This window comes from Synchiropus splendidus, chromosome 4 (genome assembly GCF_027744825.2).
Source record: "Synchiropus splendidus isolate RoL2022-P1 chromosome 4, RoL_Sspl_1.0, whole genome shotgun sequence".
NCBI classification, from domain to species: domain Eukaryota; kingdom Metazoa; phylum Chordata; class Actinopteri; order Syngnathiformes; family Callionymidae; genus Synchiropus; species Synchiropus splendidus.
In genome coordinates, this window is record NC_071337.1 from 32,108,715 (window position 1) to 32,126,372 (window position 17,658).

The 17,658-nt window shown below is 40.3% G+C and overlaps 1 protein-coding gene across 4 annotated transcripts in view; it reads left to right on the plus strand.

Moving 5' to 3' along the window:
- thrb (thyroid hormone receptor beta) overlaps positions 1-17,658 on the plus strand; it is a 54,849-nt gene that overhangs the window by 29,433 nt on the left and 7,758 nt on the right. For 2 of the 4 annotated variants that reach the window (XM_053863230.1, XM_053863232.1), the window contains exons 1-2: positions 8,495-16,260; positions 17,498-17,598. In XM_053863230.1, coding sequence (XP_053719205.1) covers positions 15,957-16,260; positions 17,498-17,598 — 405 coding nt within the window. In that variant the 5' untranslated portion in view covers positions 8,495-15,956. Of the gene's footprint in view, positions 1-4,320; positions 4,390-5,914; positions 5,966-8,494; positions 16,261-17,497; positions 17,599-17,658 lie in introns of those variants that run through there. The other 2 variants (XM_053863233.1, XM_053863234.1) reach the window with 2 other exon arrangements.

Below are 17,658 nucleotides of genomic sequence, written 5' to 3' on the forward strand. Positions count from 1 at the left end.
GTCAGCAAAAGTGAAACTGTTTTGCCATCCACATAGAGTTCACTGGGAACCATCAAAAGCGATGTAGTACATATGCCAGGACTGCAGTGGCACTGTTATGCTCGAACAACTAATTAGAAAGCGCAGTGATTTGAGTTTGTGCAGTTATTAGCACTGAAGCATGAACAAGTCATTGCTTAGAGGGCGCTAGTGTTTATCAGCGACGTGGTTGTGCTTTCATTATGACTGTTTGGAGTGCTTTAGCACCTCTGTGGTCACCTGTTCCATGCTCCACAGGCAGTAATCAGCTTGAATTCCATCTGCTTAAGTCATGGTTTGAGAAAATAAACATTTGCTCAAAATATTCCACTTGTAGTTGTGACTGGCTTCACTGTAGATCATGTGCTGCTCGCATGCCCACTGCACGTCTGTATTACAATGATCGTCTGCTGCTCATCACAGTGACAGAGTAGCTGAAGCTTTTGCAATAATATTAAAGGTCCTTGCGCACCAACGGCAACACAAATGAACAGCATGGAACTGTGGAAAATTCAGAGACAAATATTTACGCAATTACATTTTTAAAAATTAATGGGCCCTATGATTTCCGCGATCACAGATTGGCTGATGAATATACATGGAATATCACGGAATTTGACTTGTAAAGAACCTGGTGCTGGGATATGTCGGATATGTGTACGTCCCTAGCAAAACTTTAGAAAAATCGTGACGTGCAAAAAAAAAAAAAGAAGCTTGCATTCAACAAATATTTCACATGAGAATTATGTGTCTGATGTGCAAGGACCTTAACAACAAGCAACAGTTGTTGGCAAATTTACACTACCCTCCCGTTATTGTTGTGAAGTGGTGACTTTCGGTGGGAGAGTTGAGGCAGACGGGGCTGTGACATTTATTCACTTTGGGACCCGGTTTCAAAAAGTATCGAATACGGTGACAGAAAATGCCGGATCCACAAGGACGAAAGGCCCATCCGACACAGAACTTGAGGACACAACGACTCTTGTATGTTATAACCTTGCAACTGTGAGCACCCAGTTAAACCTTATGTCTTTTGATTTGCTTCACGAAAACACTATATGCTATTATTTGAAATGAAACATGTTAAACAGTGTTACAATGTTAAAATACAAGGTGACAAAACAAGATGGGGGGCAGGAAAATGACCAGAGAACAAACAAAAGACAAGAATACCATGAAAGCTAATGCCAAGCTTGGAAAAAGGAATTTATTGTGGGCAATTAGGGGTGGCTGCATCATCACTGAGATGTGATTTGACAATGATAAGATCTGAGTCAGCCGCATTGGGAAATCCGGCCAAACATGATTTCATCCCACCTCTTTGATGACTGAGTGTGGTAGTTAGACCTAGTTGAATCAATTCCAATCATGATTTTGCTGATTCAGTGATCCCTGGCTGTACTCTATGGCCCTGTGGTGCAGATGTATCTGGAGCTGAAAGCACTGAAGACAGGGGAGATGAGAGAGGGCTTCGCAAAGTGGCCTTCAGTCTCGAGCAGTTGAGCAAACTGTGACTGACAGTCGTAGCTGCACACAGATTACCTGCACCAACATGGCCTCTATTGAGAACCTCCATTGTATGGACAGTGGTATGGACAGTCAGTCAGTGGGTGGGGAACGTTGCCTCAAATCCCTCTCACCTGGCCTGCAGCCTCTTCTCTCTCCGACTCTGATCAGAGCTACAGAGCACTGAACACAAGAAAAGTTAGCGAATTGCAAATCCGCTTTAGTACTTTGTTTTTGTACTGTATTTGTCAAGTTCGAAGTCAGATTCCTTGCACTTTGATGGTTCTGTTGATTCATCTTCATACTGTCACTCCTGAAAGTTACTTCACCTGGAGAACCAAATCACACTGTGGGTTATTGGCAGGATATATGTTCTTAAATTTGTGTGAAAGAGGACCAGGTATGGTAACCCATTGTTTCAGAGTTAGCTACAGTGTTAGCAAGATGACACGTCACCTTCACAGATGTCAGTGTGAGAGAACCATGTTCATCCATTTCTGAATAATTCTAGTAGTTCTAAAAATTTGTTACAACCCACGTGATCTGTTCGGCCTGTGATGTCAAGCAGCTGCGCATTCATGTGACCCGCAAAGAATCATGACATTGATGATGCACCGCACACTGTACACAGTGCCACTTATGGAGTTTTTAACCGCAGCTAAACATTGTCTTGAAAAATTAAGAAGTGTGTTTTCATCTATGAGGAGGAGGATCATGTATCCTTTCCTAAACGCAGCGGTTCTGTGGCAATCCATCGGTCGACAATCAATAGAAGACAACGTCTCTCACAGTCTGTATTGTTTTGTATTAGCAAACACATTCATTTAAACTGCCTTGCCACCTTAAATCCACCTTAAACACGTTTACAGTTTTGAGGGCAGTTTTTAGTGAGGCATTTTGCAGTCTTCTACCAGTTTTAACTTTGAAATTACAAACAATTCACATTTTATTTTGACATGAAACTACTGTTAGTGTGTGATATTTGACTACTGCAGAGGAAAAAATGGATCTGTTGGATCTGTATTTTTGCCGTGTTTTCAGTTCCGTACTTTATGTCCTTTTAGTGCAAACTCCATATGACGCTGATCTATTGATGATTGGCATGATCCACCCCTCTTGAGCAGAATGAAATGTCATTCTAACTGGGTTGGCTCATTTCTTTATGAAGAAAATGTCAACACCTAGCATATTCATTCAGATCAAGTATTATTCAGATTTGGATGCTCCAAACAGAGCCAGTTGTGACACTTGTTGTGACACTTGTCCTTGTGATTCAAAACCCCAATTCTTTTCTGCCATACTCATTACTGACTGGCACTGAGTCAAGCTTGCTCTGGCAGATGTGATGTTACTTCTCTGACTTTTTAATTCTCATTTATTTGACCATAAATCTTAGAAAAATGTATAAGGTGTGAGGGTCTGTTTTTCCAGCTGGTTGTTTGTTTCGTTTTCTGCAAATTAAAATGATATGCATGACATTTCTTGTACTGCTGAAAAATGATGTTTTGATAGCCTTGAAAATGACCTTCAGTGTTTTCAGTGTTTTCACCCTCACGCGAACAAAGTGCGCATTTTACCGTATCTGGAACTCTTGTTAAAGGAGATGGGCACCATCAAACATAGTTAGAACAAAGCCATGATCAAATCCAGACAATCTGAAGTCAAACAAAGATAGTTATTCTCACACCCCTCTCTTCTGACTTGCCTCTGAGCCTCCTCTTGTCTGTGTTGTGCGCATATTCAACTTCACAGCCTCAACCTGCATTTGAACTTCAAAATTAAAAGTTTTTTTTATGTTAAAGCCAGAGTCCGTGCTGCAGGGAGACTGGAACACTGCTAAGCTTCCTATTACTGAAGATTATCTCACTAGCTTTTTAACGTCATCTCATCGAGTTATGACATTACTTGGCATAAATACATATTGTTGGTGAGCCCGTAGACCAAATATCAGAATACCAGTCACTTAATTCTAATTTGTAATATAGTAAATATCTGTGTTTCAGCAAATCATTCACAGCTCTTATCTTTTCTTGAGTTCGAATTAAGTTGTTGTATTGTTGTCGGTATGACCAAAATGTAACACAAAAAGGCAGCAGGTCTGGGTGACAAGTGTGCGAGGGTCCACGATGCTGGTGATGCTGGAGGGGGTTCTGTGTAGCTCGTGAAGACTGAGAAAATAAAATACGTAACTGCAGATGTGACATAAGCAGAGGGCGTAGTTTGGAAGTTAGTGTTAGTGTTGAATGTTCAACTTATTGAAGTTATTTCAATATCAATATTTAACTCTGGCACTGGCACTTCATAGCTAGCTTCATATCCGTCTCAGATATAGTATGGTGGCAAGGGTCCTTTTTTTGCCAAAGTCCTCTAAAGACATGTAAAAGGTATCCAGTGCTGAAATAGCATGTTGCTCATTGAATGTCCCCTGTGTGTGCTCTTGTGTCACTGTGTGTGTCTGACTTTGGGGCACAGGACGAGATGAAAACTGTAGCTGTTGCTTCATCCACATGGTGCACTGACTGTTTTGTATGAATTACTGACGAATCACGCGCCACTCTTTTTTGGCTGATGATGTATAAATTACCTCTTGTATGACATCTTGTAATGTCATTATTATATTTCTCTGTTTTTTTCTCATGAAGTGCCTTCTAATGATTTTTCTTAATGTTTTTGTCCTCTGACTGAATATATTGTTACCCTGTTTTACCGTAATTTAGATGAACAAAGCGTGTCACCAGTTTTTGTTCGAAATGTATTTCACTCAAAGGTTCACTCATGTTTTCTTTGCGTTCACAGCTAGGTGTCCGGAGGTTTGAGGGTGCTTGGAGGATGATGTTCCGTCCTTAAACCCCACCAGTATGTCAGGTAAGTTGATGTGGAGCCCACCAATACAGTATAGTTGTACAGAGGGGCATTGTGGGCACATTCATTACTGTTAACTTAAGTTACTGGAGGACAATATAACATCATTCTTTGCACTTACACAACAACCTTTCTGGCCGAGGGAAGGTGGATTGTGGAGCCGTCATTAAGCAGCAGGCCTTATTAGCACCGGTAAAGCAGAGTAAAGTAGGCTTCATAATACTCTACTAACTATGGAAAGATGGAAAAACAAAGGTGTTGTTCTGAGAAATAAAAAAGAAAGTGACTAGTTATTAAAAAATAGAAGTTGGTTGACTGTGACTCCATGCCATGCTCTTTAAACCGCTGTCACAGAAGCTGTCGGGAACTTTGCTCCACAATTCTGCTACAAATGGGACCACATCACCACCACCTATCGTAGGCATCCTCCCAATGCTTTGAGCTCTGGCAGCAAAAGAGGAACTCGCCTTACACTCTTATATCGTCATGCCCTTATTAGTTATACTACAGCCAGTACCCGCATGTGTGGCTACTTGGTGACAAGGACTCCGTGCAGGCTCTTTCCGGAGGCAGATGCAAACATTCAGTTCAGTTGTTTCACGCCTCAGTGCCACCTTTTGGTTTGGAGCCAAGATTACCAACATCATTCTGGTGGGCCTTTGTTTGTGCCACCTGCTGTCAAGTTTGTTAACTACACTCTTCCATTTTAGATATTTTCATGCATATTATTCGTAAGCAGCTAGAGAAAGCATCTGGGTGACTACGTTTTGTTTTGCAAATTAAGATCTGACATAATTGTCTCTCTGTGAATGCAGCCTCATAACCAGCCTAATACCACACAATACTACACAAATACATCGAATGACATGTTGACTTTAAGTATATCATAATTTATAATTAATTCAAATAAGTTACCTTGCCCAAACTAAAGCATTTTACATTAAATTACTGTATGTATTACTTATCTTGTGCCAAATCCCAGGTAAGTATGCATTTATTCATTTTGGATTTACACTGATGGATCATATCATTAACCTGCCAAATGTATGCCAGAGTATTTTGAGTTTTGCCACCATCACTGCTACTTGATTGCAATGTTTTCAGTTTCCAGCGCTTTATGCTAACCAATTCAATCTGCAACTGTGTACGCTGCAAAAAGTGTCAGAACACATCACAGAATTGGGCCATTAAATCTGTCTAAATTGCTACCTTGTCCAATGCAGTGGCAATTACATGTTCGATTTCCATGATAGTAATGCCTTGAACCTGTTGTTGATTATTTTATACAGTTCTATTCTACCACAGTTAAAGCCTAATCGGTCAAAAAATATGACACAGTCAATTCCAGTGTTGTCAATGCTCAGTTCAGGCTCCAGATAACATATATCAACATCCTAATTAAATCTAACATAGTAGCACATGAATGTACTGCATCCATGATTGTAATGGAAATCCACAAACTGAAGCAACGTCACAAGCAAACAGCTACTATTCTTTCTTTTAAATAGTTCCTTCTCGTCCATTTTAGAGCCAGCAGAAATTTGCTCCCCCGACTGGAAAGATGATTCCATTCAAAATGGTAATACTGTATTTGTTTATCCTTTCTTTCTCTTCTTTAAATATTTCCTTCTTTCTGTCTGGGATTAACTGTGATTCCAAAAACTGGGGAAGTAGCAGGGGCGCCAGTCTGTCGCTTAGTTCATGTCAGAGAGAAAATGAACTCAATGAATGCATGGTGGGGTGGTTAGGTCATCCACGAGGTGGCAAGAGTGAACATTCAGCGTGTATTTGCACAATGATCCCGGTGCTTACTGCGACCCCAAAATTTTAATGTGGCCATGATCACAAGTGATTCACAGCTGCGTTGTCTTCATGTTGTGAGGAAAATTGAGTTTTAATGCATGGACTTATCTACTTGATGGAAAACAAGAATCTATTCTTGAACACAATGATGAAATGCTCAGCGACATATGATTTTCATCAATGTGTGTGAGTAACTGGCACAGGGCAGTACTGTATTCTTAAACATATTCACACCTGGTACGTTTAACTTGTGGAATAATCCCAGGCACTATCAACATGTGAAAACAGTCATAAACCTTGCCAAACTCAAATTAAAAACATATTTGTGATATGCATTCTCATTCTGGAACAGTACATTTTCCCACATTTATCAACTGTTTTTGTACGCTGTGCTTTATTGCCAAGTTGTCTATGATTGTTTTTTGCTACATAAAATTCACTATCAAATTCAATTTAATTCAGCTTAATGAACTTGAAATCATTTGTGTTTATTAAGTCTCTATTGTTCGACTGCCTCACTTTTACCTTGAGGTTTAATATCATGTTTACAGAATCTATTTAAATTTGATCATTCAGGTGTCAAATATTACAATGTCTTTAATCACTGATTTTTATTTTTATTTTTTTTAGTCCAGACATTAGTGTCTGGAGTTATTGGCCCGCAGAAAGTTGTGCGTTATGGTTATAAAGAAAAAGAAGAATGGCGAAACAATGTGCCAGTGATAAGAGATGCTGCATGAGAGGGAATCCTATATCATGTCAAACTGAATTAGGGATGAATGACAATCATCTTCAGCTGAAATGAACGTGAGTGATACTGAAGGACAGTACGGTAGGTGTTTGGATTGGGCTGCTCAGACACGAATGTGTTACAATGTAACGCCCTGTCCATTGTGTCCGTTCTCACAAACGCTCAAGCCTGTTGAGTCTATGTGCTGAGGTCATTCGCCACGTTGGTCAGCACTTGTAATATTGTATATATACACTACTAAATATATGTACAATACGGATGAAGATTGAAGATAATCTTTGTAGAATCCAGTAGGTAAAGGGTCTGCATGCTCAGGTCTGATCCTAAACCTTTACTTCAGACTCCCCTGAAAGCCTGGCTCCACACCCAGTGTCTGACACAGGGATGGAAGTGTGACCTGTAACCTCTAACCTGGGGAGAGCGTCTCCTGAGTGTCAGTTCCTTGTGAGGCATTTCCCAAATAGTAGCATGCTGTTTAATCCTCTCAAACTTTACCCTGAACCTTTAACTTAGGTGCCCTTCTCAAGTTAAGGACATCTAGCTTAGTGAGCCGATCCTCTGCCCATCTCCTCTTTGGTCAGCCGTTGCTTTCCTTGCTAACATCAGTACTGTACTGCTCTGATAAACATATATTCGGATGTCTATGCATGTGGATTTGTTCTGGATTCACAGCTCTGACGTGTTATTAAACCTGCTGGCTGTGTTGACATGCACCTTTACGGACTATAGTTTGCATATACTTTTTTTTCAAAAAATACATTGTCACTTACTGTAAATCTGCCATTTCAAAAACACTACTTGCTACCACCTGCCATAAATCTCTCTTTAGCTTTTCAAGTGCTTAATCGTGACTTGTATATCCCACCGTGGCAAGATATTTCTTTCTCTTAAGTTAAGGCTTTTGAAGATTTATATTAGGTTAGGCTAAAACCTTCAGAGTTTTTAATGTGATGAAGTGTGACCAGCAGACCCCTGGGCTCTGTAAGTATGTACCATATGGGCTGCGCTCGACTACAAGTCATATGAGTGTATTCATGTGATTACTTGAGTGTTTTCAAGATTCAAAGCCAACTGCGTTGCCTGACGCGTCTGCCAGAGAGAATGTGGGTCTGATCCTAAGCCTTCACCTCAAATTTCCCCTGTGGTCATAAAGTTGTTTTTCCAGTTTCCCCTCACGTTCACCCTGACCTGTAGCCTTCACCCTATAAGTAGATGTCCGCGAGCGACACTCGCAGACGATATGAAAATCAGACATGTGATTATAGTGTCCTCGTTAATCCTCTCAAACTTTACCCTGAACTTTTAACTTAGGTGCCCTTCTCTAGCTAAGGACATCTGGCTCAGCACAGCATAGACATCAAGTGGAAAAGTGTTCACGACCTGCCTCTGAACCCCTAAAGTGATCAATCAATCAGGGAGGGAATATCTGCATGGAGTCGCGGCGACAGGTCAGTCTGCCTCTGCCGCTGCAGTGGACAATGGCTGAGAGAGTGTCCTAGCAGGGTCTCCTGCACTCCTCTCACGCGCGCAGGGATGTCCAGAGCAGGGTGAGTAGGGCATTACATGGTCACTTTTTCTGCCGTGTTTGACTTTGATCATTCCGTAATCTATCTGATGGAATGTAACAGTATTGCTAATGTGTTAGGGCACTCAGACTCTATCAGTAGAAAGTATGTGAGTGCGTTGAAGTATATCTTTCTTAGTGAGGTGGAGGTTTGGGGAAAATAGCCTCTTGTGGGGCCCTTTTCGCCAGACCCCTCAAGGTTGAGTCTCAATTGTAGGATGAGGGCTACAAAACGACAAGGTCATTAAAGTTAGGTTTTAGTTTGGTTCAGATTCCTCGGTAAGGTTAGTCATTTGGTTTGGATAGTTAGGTTCAGGGTGAGAGGCTGGGGAAAGCATGATGTCAATGAGAGGTCCTCACTAAGATAGAAATACAAACATGCGTGGGTGTGTGTGAGAGAAGGAGAGATGTTAAAATATATGTCACAAATAGAAACGCAATTGTCAAATTAGACACTGCTGCTTACGGATATCCAGGATCATTTAATGGCCCTTCTTTTCCATCAAACAAAAATGTGAAGCAACAATTTAACAGCTAGCCACTCATTTCATTCCCAACTAGTTAAAACATTTTTGATAGAAATCTGCAAAATGTAAATTAGAAGCGAAAGGATTTTAACGACTGTTTAAATTGCAACCTAACACACGTTATTTAAAAAAAAAAAAAAAAAAAAAAAACATTAAATACAATTCATTTTATTCATTGGAAGTATAATAAAAAAGTTCGTTTTCTTAGTTTTTTTTTTTTTCAAATTACACATGCAGGCACACTACTGATATGTGGAGGTTGCTACCAAAATTGAAATATAATCATTTACCGGAGATAATCTTTTTATTCCGTCATAGTCAAATATTTGATGTATATTTTATTCATATTTATATGTATATTTTTAAATTAAAACAATCAAGTTTATATTAGGTGCTTCAATATACAATCTCAGAAAAAGATTGGGCCTGCCGTTACAAATGTCAGGTGATTTGATGTCGGTGACTGCGTAGCCTCAGTGTGTGTGTGTGTGTGTGTGTGTGTGTATTTATACTTTGTTTATACTGCACAGTTGGGTCCAAATCTTGACAAAACACTATTCTCGTGAGGACCTTATGTCTTTGTGGGGACCTTTTGCCGGTCCCCACAGGTCCAAACCTCAATTTGAGGATGAATACTTCAAAATAAGTAGGTGATTAAAATTGAGTTTGGTTCAGAGTCCTGGTTAAGGCTACCCATGTGTTTTGGATGGTTAAGTTAAGGGTGAGAGGCTGGAGAAACCGTTATGGTAATGAGAAAGTTCACAATGTCCTCACAGGGATAGCAATACAAACGTGTATGTGTGTGTGGGTGTAAATTAAGTTTATTATAATCATGCTCACTGTGAAAGAATATATTTTGGGAATTCTTCATATTTTAAAAAGCATGCATAAAACATTTTTGTTCTTGTGTGAATCTTTGCGTGTTTTATTTTATTTTATCATTTCATTATTTGTTGAATTAGTATTATCCAATTAAATCTGGGAAACAATATGTTTAGTCCTTATTGCAATGAAATCATAAACAATATTTTAAAAAACAAAATGTAAAGGAAGCATGATGTATAAATAAGTAGTACAAACTAGTAGTTTTATTTAACAAGTATATCCTGAAAATGTGAAACTTCTTATTGACATAAAATGCCATGAATAGATTTTGTTGAAAGAAAAATGCTTTTTCTCATTGTAAACAACTCAGATTTAAAATAAATACAAAGCTTGTAAATCAAAATGCCTCAAATTGATGTAAACTTCTTCTGTCCTAGAAAACATCATTTTGGCATTTTAGTGACTTGATGATTGAAAAAGTTCAGTTCCCCAGAAATCTGTCATTTAATTTATAGCTTGGCGGACTGCTGAAATCAATAGGAGGAGCAGCAGCGTGTGGGTCAGACAACAGATTGTTTGTGTATTGTCAGTCGTGTCTGATAATCACTTAACAGGTTATAGACCACTTCCAAACAAGATTAGCAAAAGAAGGACATCACCTCAACATAAAGTTAAACTGGAATCAAGTAGTCTTTGCGGCAGCTTTGCCTCAAAGGACCTTCCTCTTACCAGCTGCTGCGTGTTCATCACACCCACTTGTCACACTTTAATGGAGGCGCTAATCCCCAAATATCTGCACAGATTATGACCAGCAAGCTCCACTCACAGGGGCTTTGCTCTCTCAACATGTCATCCCCTTAATCAAATCAATAATTGTTATCGACTCTGCTCGCCAGCAGAAAAGGAATTAGCTGACACACTCGGCAATCTTTTTATTTTTAGACTGACACTGGATAAGTCTGTCACATAAGACACGAGGCCATAACTGATGATTTACCTGCTCACACATGGTTGTGTGGATCTTAGTGTTTTCTCTACCAACATATCCAAAACATTGCTACAGTCAGTCTGCGCCAGCTAACTTTGCATTGCATTGATGGCACAATTTAGACAACACTGTATTCGTGTATTGTAATACCATTCATTGTGTGTACAAAAATTTCACTTCAGAAACAAAAATTAAGATTACTTCTACATAGATCACTGCTGAGATTGCTTCCATACTTTCTGTGGCAGCATGCAGCTGTATTGTTATGCTGCTTTTGTCCTGGAGCACTGATATTCCGAAAATCTTTGGACACCTACATCGGATTGCAGGTCTGGAGCAGTTCAGTACTTGTTGGAAACAGCACGACGGCACTGTTTTTTGAGTACTGGGTGTGGTATTCATGTGATTTACTGGTGTAGCAAGGAAGCAGTGCTGTTTAAATCGGTTTCAAACTTAGTGACGTACAGCATGGTTGACCTTGGTTGCACGCACTACACAAACACACGCAAGTATACACTTCTCATTGAAATGGCTGTAATACTGTTGGATCCATAGCAGTGAAAGCCAAATATGCACATATGTGTACGGGGGAAAAGATATCAAAATTTTAATCTTCTATTTTAATTAATAAATAAATATAAAAGTAACAGAACACACTGACTACAAACCATAGCGGTATATGGTTGTGTACGACTTCTAACCGGAGCTTAAGATGGTTGCACTATAAAGAAGGGAAACTATTGAAGAGAGAATTGTGAGTCATTGTAATTATGCCTGAAAGTCAACTGGGTCGACTCGAATTAGACACAGATCCGGAAGAACGTCCGTTGGAAGAAACCCTGTTAGTGTTCCAAAGGGGAGTCGACAATAATGAAGTGGAGTATGAAGCTCATCGCGGAGAATAGACAAAGTTTGGAGAAATTCATTTGATCCCAAATGAGAAAATGGAGCCAAAGATGGTGACAATGATAGATCAAGTTAAAAGTTAAAATTCAACTAATGAAGAAGTCATTGGCCGAGGCTGAAGAGAGAATGAATTCCCCACTTGAAAGCCATGATGACATATTCAGTGCCAGAAGACATGGAAGCTAATGATCTCAGGCTCTTCACAGAGGACCTAATGAAGGACAGTGTGGGATATGAAGAGGAATTTGCCATTGATTCTGCACAAAGGATTGACCGGACGCCCACCAAGGGTGTCGGGCCTCAAACTATCTTGCTTCAAGGTGCTCAGGTGCTCATTCTCATTTCCTGGACCAGCCTTCTGCACCATGAGCCAACAGACTCGAACCCAAAGACACACACAAATTGAGGGTTAAACTTGTTAGGTTGTTAAGTCAAATGTCTTCATAAGTCGGTGTTTTTCCATTGGTCTCCACAAGATGACCCAATCATTCTCTCTCTCACACACATGCGCACACACATTTCCACATAAAGGCACCAAACTGCATTTTAAAATGGCTTCTTTTACTTATTTTCTTCTGTCTTGTGGCTTGATGTCCCCCTCACAGCAGTCCGAGGAAAGTGGCCCCTAAGGAAATTGATTTGCCCATTGCCCATGAGGTCAAATATCTGTCAACATATCAAGTTTGACAAATTTTCGTCCTCTGCTTATTGAGGACGCTGCTGTGAGGCTTCTTTCACACAGTAGTGATAGGTCCTCAGAAGCACAGACGGTGCTCTGGAGGAGAAAGGAAGTATCAACAACTCCATCTACAAACTCCGTCCAGAGAAGTGTGTAATTAAGTCAGTTCCACACAGACGCCTGTTATAATTAGTTTAATCTTGTTACCAAAGGCTAATGGAAGCAGTGATTTTAACCTGGAAATGCACAGCATGTTAAAGACAGAACAGTAAAGCCTTTCTTGGCCACTTACTTGCCCCCCCCCCCAAAAAAAATCTATGTTGCATCACGGATGGTAAAAGCATATTGTTTATTTCTAGTCTTTTCAATGAGTCCCGTCAAGCCAACAAGTCTTAGGACGTGTTGAGCTCAGTTTCAGCATAAGGTCAGAATTCAAGTTGAAGTGCTCAACAGACAATGAGCTGATGAGTCCAGATATAATATGACACTTGACTTCAAGTCACCGTCCCATCAATGCTGGAGTGACAAGTCTGACAGCGCAGATTAGGCTTTTTAATCCCATTAGCTCTGGAGTACAAGTAATCAGTGTGTCATCTCTATTTAGACATGTCACCATCTTTATTGCCAAGCCAAGAGTCAACAAGTGAGTAGGTGTGTGTGTGTGTGTGTTTCTCATGTAAGCATATCTATCCTAGTGAGCTCCAATTATGGGGACAAAAACCCATTGTGGGCCAAAATAGCTGGGTGTTTATCATTGGGTTTCAGTTTGGTTCAGAGTCCTTGTTACGGTTCGCCATGTGTTTTGGATGGTTAAGTTAAGGGTGAGAGGCTGGGGAAGCATTATGGCAATGAGAAACCTCACAATGCCCCCACAGGGATAGCAATACAAACATGGGAGTTATTGCTTTCTAAAGTTCTCCACTGTCTAAAATGAAGGCTGAGTGATATGGCTTGAAAATGAACTTGGGTTGGGTTTTTATCATGTGTTTTAAGGAAACAAATACAGATGTCCAGCAACTCAGAATACATTTTGCTTTTATTTTACCAAAAACTTAACAAGTGTAACTCTTATTTCCCTCCTGTAACTAAGGTTCCAGCTGTAACCACCTCGTGTTGCTGCTGAATTGAAATAACGCTCCCTCCTCCATCTTGCTGCTGATTCCCTCACAAATACTGTTGTGTAAATTGGGCCAGACAACTTCAGCGAAAGACTTCAGACTTGGTGGCTAAAACCATAGGTCCGTAGTGGACAGTAAGTGGGAAAAAGCCAGTCTTCCACAGTAATTATGGGTACAAGATCTTTCACAATGCGCAAAGCCGTGTCCCTATCTTCTCATGTGTGGTGCAAACCCAAACCAGTTCCAAGCCACAGCGGACACTATTCTTTTCTTGGGCACAAACTTGCACTGGTCACACTACTTAGCACCAGCCATGATGTCACTCATTCTGCGAAGGAAACAGGGCTCCGGAGAACACACACAGAGAGCTGCATCGAGATCAGGGATCTTAAACTGTTCCGCAGTGGGTGCAGGTTTTTGTTCCTACTTATCAAGAGGACACCTTTTCACCAGTCAGGTGACTGAAGGCTGTCATCAGTTGATTGTCAGTCTGGTGCTGTTGTTTCAGCTGACACCTGATTGGTGTGTCTGCTCTTGTTTGGTTGGAACAAAAACCTGCAGCCACTGCAGCCATTTGGAGACGGGTGAGAGCTACATGAAATCATTTCTGAAAGCATTCAAAATAAGTTTCTTGTGTTCATGAGTGATGCTGCAGTGACATCACCAGCGCCGTCTTCAGTGGGCGACTTCACATGGGAAGATGGGGGAGTTGAGGAAAACGGGATTTCAGCTCCCACAGAATTTTTGATTGGACAGGGTTTTGTGTGTTTTATGTTAGCATTTCTAAACATATACATTGCTTTTGGGGGAGTTTGTTCTAATCACCAAAATAAACATTTTTTTAACCTTCTGTCAATACAAGCAGCAATATGAAAGCTTCTTTAAATGTATAGTAATTTGTATTTTCTTCTCTCTGAACAAGTTACTGAAGTGCAAATTACCGACAGGTGTATACACAATGTTTTACTCCACTTCTAGGTTTGCATGTGCTCAATTATGAATCATACTCCCTAGATCTTTGTGTTTACTCATTAATTCATTTATTTTGCTTTTGTTTTCCAATTTGCCTCTCACCTAAAAATATATTCCATTTTTCCAGCACTGTGACTTGGTGCCATATTGACGCATGTTAATTGCAGCACTTGGTACCACTATTTTCTGCATTGGAAGAAGAGCATTTTGTATATGACGCGGTAAATCAGCCTCTATTTTTACTATTCAAATCCTGCTAAAATACTGTTTCAGGCATCCTCAAATATGATGAATGTAAAAAAGATTTAGAAGAGTGCAACATGTCTCCAATTATTGCTAGTAACTCTTGTAAGGGTATATGAGCACATTGTTATCTACTTGTTGATATGCTTAACATGTTGTTTGAAGTTGTATTTAGCACTTATTGACTCATTTTGGTGTAAGCTTTATTTTGGCTAAAGTTCTTGAGCTTGAGTGAGTCATTACTTCGCGAAGAATATTGACAATGTGACTAAAATAGGAGCAAAATCAATGTGATGCTTAACTAGCTGAACATCTTTATAATCTGGGGGAGCAAATTTATTGATCACCACAGACACCTGATGGCAAGCGTGCGGCCTGGCTGCGATTCAGAGTTCACCCAAGTGCAAACAGCAGGGATTTCCAAGACAAAACTGCACGCATGTTCGCCATGTGTCCAGCCGTTCACATGCTGTGCCTGACACTGGTTTGCGCTACTTTGTTTTCCGTTGTTAGAAAGGTTCTTTCTTGTAAAAGCTTATCAAATCATATCAAATTAACAGACTCAATGTCTGTCATCATTCTTTTCGTCCATAAAAACATGTCTGATTTTCTTTTTGTGCCGGTAACTGCCACCTGCATCTTGCTGACTCAATTGATCTGTGATTTTTTTCTTTTTTTTTTTACGTTTTTCTTCCAATAGTATGATTAAGATTCTGACGGTTTGACTGAATATTATGGGATGTATGTTTAAGTTAGGATAAATATTCATCATTTAAATGCGCAAGTCTTAAGCGTCTTAGTGTCACTGTGTTCTCGCCATGATCTCAGAAGCGATTGTCCTAAGTGAGATTGTTTGCAGATCAACATTACAGTTCACTGACGGGGAGGTTAGAGGTTAGAGTTAGTGCTGGGTTAAATAGACTTTTAACAGGAATGATCCAAAGATTCCACAGGTTGGAGGTAGTGTCAGTAATGACTGCTAGCTAAGGGCCTAATCTGTGACATCGGCACTGTCTGTGGCAAATCGAGGCTTTGCTCCGTGTAAGATTAGAGCGTCGTCATAAATCTCTGCATCCCATTTTGGGGCGGACACATTGGTGGGCGGGGCCACTCCTTGGTGGAGCCAATTCATCAGTTGAAACAAAACGATTCTTTGTCGACTCAAGGCTGTTTTTAACACCACCCTGGATTTACATGATGAACTACTGCATCCCAGACATGTATGAAATACCGCAGGTCAGTGGCTACATGGTGCAAGGGGGCAGTGACCACTGCCTGTACTCAGGTGATGGCTCCGGGTACGAGACCCAGCCGCTACATCATCCTCCCTGCATGGAGCAGCCTTGGCCTCATGGCCAGCACTATCCTTGCTTTGGTGGATCTTCTTTTAAGAGCGAGTTTTGCGGCATGGACATTCCGGTAAATCGCTTGCACCATCCGCCCGAGTATTTTCCAGACTTTTCTCACCTTCAGTGGATTCCAGGTGCACCCAAGAAAGGTACCAACTTGTTTCTTACACTTGTATGTCAATGTTGGAAATAATTACGTTGATACACTCCCTCTTAATCAATGAATCAATGAGGCCATGGCTTTTTCAGATTAATCCTAGATTTAGGGCATCACGCAGCCGCCGATCTATTAGCAGCTCTACTTACATTTGAGGCGCCTTATTGATTGATGAGGAGGCAGCAGAAGGCACATTGGTTTTTCACTAGCTATACAAAACATTATTGATCAGACATTCCCGGTGTCCAGCAGATCCAGCACTGCTGTACTGGGGCCCTAAAATTAGTCCTGCTACATGGGTTTGGTGTATCAGACCTGGCGTTTGGTCAAGACTGTGCGTTGACTGGAACTCAGCCACCTGTGACAAAATGACCTGCCCTTTGGGTTATATCAGGCTCTCTCAACGCCGCAAGTCAACTTACTGATTTACCTCAACGCCTTTTCTTTCCTTTACTATCTGCTGTCAAACCTTTCCAGGTTATGAAGAAATTTCATTATTCCTTTGTATATTATTCTGACAGGTTTAAGGAATCCCAAATTCACTTTTTCTTTTTCTGTTTTTTTTTCTATTTCTGTTTTCTCATTTATTTTAATTGATTGGACCAGTGGAAATATTTGGTTGTGTTTACACTAAAATATTTTTTCCCTTCTGCAGGTACCGGGTAAAAAGTAAAAAAGGTTTTTTAGTAATATTTTAATATTTATTATATATTATATATTTTAATGTAGCACCAACCTTCTCAAAGACAACACTATATATAAGATTACATTAGATGCCTTTTATTAGTGTGTGAATAATATATGTGTGTGTGAGAAAAAACAAAGCATAAAGTTGCACACAAATCTAAACATGCATCACTAGACACACACATGCAAAGTTTACATGGATGAAGTGGAATTCATAGCAGAAGTAAATAAAAAAATCATGTCACTTAAAATGAGGTTTATAAAAAGGTAAGTGTGTGGTAGAAGCGGTGCATGTTGCAGATCTCCTCAGACAGGCTGTTCCAAATTCTCAATGTCCTGATGGAGAAGGCTCTGTCGCCCTTAAATTTCAGTCTCTCCTTTGGATTAACCGTAGGTGGTTGCAGAGAATGTGTGAGAAGTTGTAAATTTAGGTACATGGGTATTTGGTTCTTAGCAATTGATGGAGTCAGACGGGTTGTTGGCCACAGATGAAGGAGAGTAAAAATACACCAAAGTCTAAAGCGGCATGTTGTGTCTCTCAGGGTACATTCCAAGTTACTTGGACAAGGACGAGTTATGTGTAGTATGTGGGGACAAAGCAACGGGTTATCACTATCGCTGCATCACCTGCGAAGGCTGCAAGGTAAACAGCTTTTTTTCAGCGTTTGTCACATATTGCTCCTTCAAGTTTCTGACTTTGCCA